The sequence below is a fragment of the Athene cunicularia genome, assembly GCF_003259725.1.
Source record: "Athene cunicularia isolate RWA chromosome 4 unlocalized genomic scaffold, athCun1 chr4_part1, whole genome shotgun sequence".
NCBI lineage: Eukaryota > Metazoa > Chordata > Aves > Strigiformes > Strigidae > Athene > Athene cunicularia.
This window is the reverse complement of record NW_020799098.1, coordinates 10363973-10368758: the sequence shown is the minus strand read 5'-3', so window position 1 is coordinate 10368758 and position 4786 is coordinate 10363973. Positions and strand designations below refer to the sequence as shown.

The window sequence follows — 4786 nt, the reverse complement described above, 5'->3', positions numbered from 1 at the left end:
GAGTTAAAGATTGGGTGCTTGTTGTTAAAATCAATATGGTTTCACAGCAACATTTCATTCTTCACAACAGTAAAGAGTGCATGTTTCAAGTAGCTCATCAGATGTGATCAAAGACACAACTGGACACATTAGAAACATAAAATATCTTCTCCTTTTTGATTAAGCAAAAGCTGCATTGACTATTTTTTTCCTGTATATACTATTAGTCAACTTACAGTGGAAGCACAACCACAGTGTGAGTAGCAGAGCTGATAATTTTTTATGAAAAGTTAACACCATAACAACATATGTTACAAACAAATTCCAGTCTTCAGCTTTACAAGTAATAAGAGAACACTGTAATTAAAAAAATAAATCAGCCCCATTTTACTTCCTTGAAGCATATTCAGTAGTTACATTAAAAACAATTTTTATAGAAATCCTCTGTATTCACTAATTTAAAGGGAAATGCACTTAAAAGGGGTGTATACTGCACATCTTTATTAATGAATATTACTTTTTATCTAGCTCAGAAGAAATAAGATCCTCTTGAGGCATTGAATCAGATGAGTAACTGTGATGAGAAATAAATTAAAACCACAGAAAATGCCCTGGTTTAAAGTATGCTGCTGCACATAGACGTTCAGTATCTGCATCAATTCTTTTTAGACATTTGCAAATGCAAAACAAAATTAGAAGCATTATTTCCTGTATGTTTATAATGACCACAGAATCATTTTATAGCAAAGAAATTACTTTTAAGGCACATCAGTCATTCCGTATATACTTCACATCCACTAAAATCTGACTGTCAATTAAATTTCATTTCCATAGACTCCTTGAATTCTACAAGGAAAAACAAATGGGAAGGACTGTGTTTACAGGCAACAAATCTCATTCCAACAGCAGTGCAACAGTGAAACTGCTGTGTGTCTGCAGACTGTGAAACCACTCTAAACGGGCATTAAGTGACAAAAGCAGACCTTCATCTTGGTAGGAATGGGTGTCTCTAATGAAGCTGTCCAGTAGCTTAGAGGTAGTAGCTATGTACCATATGTTGCTTTGGTTGCTCTGGCAATTATGTAATTTCTTCAGATTAAAGAAACCTGAACTTTTTAGCTACATCGTTATCTACAAATAAGATGAGCTTGTTTCAGCTCTTCTTGATGTAACTTTAAAAAGAATTCTCCATTTTGCAAAAGAGAAAATGGCTTGTAATTTCTCCTCTTGGTTGCTATCTTTTAATTTATCTGTCTCAGGTATGTGTTTGTACCAAACCATTTATTATCTACAAAGGGGTGCTCCTGAAAATAAGTCTTAACATCCTTTTCTTAAGTGCAGATGTTTAAACAAAGCCCAAATCTTTTCACAACTCTTAAGACTTTTTTCAAGAAAGATGCAATAAGTTACTGACTTAGGACCCTGAAATTGTCTCAGTTGTTTCTTTAGTGAAATCAGGCAAACTTCTAATGCATTTGGTGCAATCATCTAATCCTTACTTTAGCAGAACTCCCAATTGAGTTGTCTATTGAATTAGCATGAGAATCTTAGCCACTGACAACCTCCTCTTCCAGGGTTAAGTTAACCAAATGCTTATTATGAAAAACTGATGAAACAAAGTGACTGCTCTATCATTTCTCCTTATGTCATAGAGATTTCAAGAGAAGAGAGGCTACAGACACCTGTCAGACAGAGCAGAGGGAGTAAAGAACAAGATATCTAATGATTCTCAAGTCTAGATTATAATTAGCTGTTTCGAGAAGCCTGCCGTATAAGATTAGATTTCATTACATTTTACAAAGAGCTGTTTACTGTGGAAAGGTTCATTTGAGGCAGATGCCAAATCCTGCTACCCATGGAAGGAGTAATACACGTAAAATGGAGCAGTATTTACCCCACAAACAGAATACACACCTTGCAGCAGCACAGCTGGAGACGGGATGTAAATGCTCAGCTGAGTCTTACACTCGGTATGCATTCAGTGGTGAATGTACAGACAACAGTCCCGTCCCTCATTCTCTTCATTACAGTTTATGACATTTTATAAACCCATGGGAAATACAGTTTCTTTTAGTAACTATTCAAACTCTTCTCCCCTCCCTGCAACAAAATCCTCTGAAATCATAAACTACAAATGCAAACAGGAAAAGGGAAAGAAAGCAACACCAATATTAAAGGTTTCAAACAGCTGCACCCTCTTTTGAGATTTGTTCACATACACCACTGACAATCTGCAATGTATGCTTCTCATTAAAAAAATAAAGGATTTAGTTGCTCTAAGACTGCAAATACAAAAGATTTAAAGACCTTAGTGGTATGGCAGTTGCTCTTCCTCTGAAAATCTGCATAGCAGACTGCCTCCAACTGCCTGTCCGAGAATGAGAGCAGCATGCAGCCAGCCCCTGAGATAAGCCTTTTGAGGAGGACCTAAAAAGAAGGGGGAAAAAGTTCCCTAGGGCACATGCAAGTTGAGCTGGTTGGAAATTTTGTTTGTTTGGTTTTTTTTCTTTTAACTGAGAAAACGCTAGGTGAGTCCACCAATTTATTTTTTCCACTACCTGTTCCAGGACAGCAAGGTGCTTGGCCACTGATCTGAGAGGGATGGAGCAGGAATTTACTTCCTGGTGATCCAAGAGGGAAATAAGGTCATGGGGTGCGTGTGCTCTTTTACATATTTCATGAAAACAAGCAAGACTCCCAGGTTTGTCCGACTGACAAATCAAAAATTGTGAGGAGATAAAAAAAACCTTTCCCATCCAGCTCTATATGCAAAGACCCCTCCAAAGAAAAAGAAAACCCCATGCTTTCTGCTTCATTTAAGTCCTGTGTAAAATCATCATTCAGAAGGTTTTAACAGTACAAAGGTTTATTTAGAAAAGAGTTTGGATTGTTCTTTAGGGTTTTTTTGGCAAACATTTAAATCCTTTTGTAACTCAAAATACTGTCAGTGCCTGATACTTTGCACTTTCTTTCCCCACATAAGCAGTAAAAGCCAATGTCTTACTGGGACGAGCCCACCATAGGCCCCAGTTGCTCTATTTATAAATATTCAACTCTCCACCACTGCTGCCACTTCATCCTTTCCTCTCGATGTCTCTGCTTGTTTTCCCACAAAATTCCAGAGACCACAAAAGCTCACTGCCTCCTAAACTCAGTGTCCTAGCCTATTTACCTCTGCAGAATCCCTGTGCCCTCTGTCAGGGTTCAAAGACAATCACTCTCCTCCTCGTTTACCCACCCGCACTCCAGCACCCCATTGCCATTCTGTACCACGGTGAATGCCCTCAGCATCCCCAACACTATCCCTGTACCCCGCAGCATCACTCTGCTCCACAGAGGGGAGAGCTCTCTTCCTTCTCTCTAAGCCCAAACCCCATGTTCTCTTCCCTCACTTCTTTTTTGAAGCATAGAGCCTTCTCCTTCTCTTTTAACTCTACTCCTGCTCAAGGAAAATCCATCCTTCCAGCTCAATGCCTGAAGTTCTTCTTCTTCTTCTTAAAGAGAATGTGTTTAAAGGACCTGCGGAAGTCCTGGTTGAAGATGGTGTAGATGACTGGGTTGAGGGAGCTATTGCAATACCCAATCCAGAAGAAGAACTTGAACAGAGTCTCAGGGACCTCACACGCCTCCCGGCAAATACCATAGAGGCTGTAGCTGAAGAAGAAAGGGAACCAGCAAACTACAAAGACCCCCATGACCACGGCCAGCACAAAAGTGAAGCGCTTCTCCCGGGCCTGGGTGACTTTCTTCCGACAGATGCTGCTACGCTTCCGGCGACGGCGATATGAGAAGAACTGCATGGAGCGATTGCTAGAGCGGGACAGACGGCTACTGGAGTGCTTGGAGGAATATGAGTAGGAGAAGGACTGGCTCTTGCTGCTTTTGCGGGGATGCTCCTCCCGGCTCCGCCTCCGTCTGCTCTCTGAGGTGCTGCTCTCCTCCAGCTCAATGTCCTCCAGCTCAGAGGCTTTGCGCCAGTGGTGCACTGAGTAATGTCCATTCTCTCCCAGCTGCATCCTCAGGGACGTGCAGCCGCCAGCAGCGCGGCTCAAGCCATTCTCAGTCTGGGAGGACCCCTCTGGCACCGTACGCTTCTCAGAGAGGGTCCTGGTCCTTAGCTTGGCCACGCGGTAGATGCGGATATAGACCAACACCATGATGAGGCAGGGGGCAAAGAAAGAGCCAATGCAAGAAGAAAGGATGTACCATGTCTCATCATTGAGCTTGCACTGGGGAAAGCCATCTCCTTCAGGGTCCCGGTACATGGAGATCAATGGTGGGAAGGAGATGACAGCTGAAATGAGCCAGACAGTGAGGATGATAGCCTTGATCCGCCGGGGGGTCCGTTTGAGGTTGTACTCCACCGCCTGCGTGACCGACCAATACCTGTCGAGGCTGATGGCGCACAGGTGGACGATGGAGGAGGTGCAGAAGAGCACGTCCAGCGCCAGGTAAATGTTACACCAAGCCTTGCCGAAGTACCAGTAATTCATAAGCTCGTTGGCTAAGGAGAAAGGCATGACCAGGGTAGCCACCAGGATGTCCGCGCTGGCCAGGGACACCAGGAAGAGGTTCTGGGGGGCTCTCAGCGCCCGGCTGGTGAGCACAGCTATGACCACCAGCACGTTGCCCACGATGGTGAAGACGATGAGGAAGCCCACCACTGCCGCCAGGCTGGCCACGGCCGCCGGGGAGTAGGGGGAGGGCGGCTGCAGGAGGGCCGAGGAGGACGGCGAGGAGGGGGGCAGCGCCAGGGACTCGTTGGGGGAGCCCAGGCTCGTGTTCACCACCAGCAGCAGATCCATGG

At 43.9% G+C, this 4786-nt stretch overlaps 1 protein-coding gene across 1 annotated transcript; it reads right to left on the bottom strand.

The window, feature by feature from the left end:
- Positions 1-240: 240 nt before the first annotated feature.
- On the bottom strand, positions 241-4784 carry ADRA2C (adrenoceptor alpha 2C). Its single transcript, XM_026847236.1, has one exon. It carries the CDS (start codon positions 4782-4784, stop codon positions 3447-3449), a length of 1338 nt encoding a protein of 445 aa, XP_026703037.1. The 3' UTR covers positions 241-3446.
- Positions 4785-4786: the final 2 nt, after the last annotated feature.

Bases quoted from the DNA above. Each gene is read 5' to 3' on its own strand.
- ADRA2C (XM_026847236.1), bottom strand. From the start codon at position 4,784: ATGGATCTGCTGCTGGTGGTGAACACGAGCCTGGGCTCCCCCAACGAG.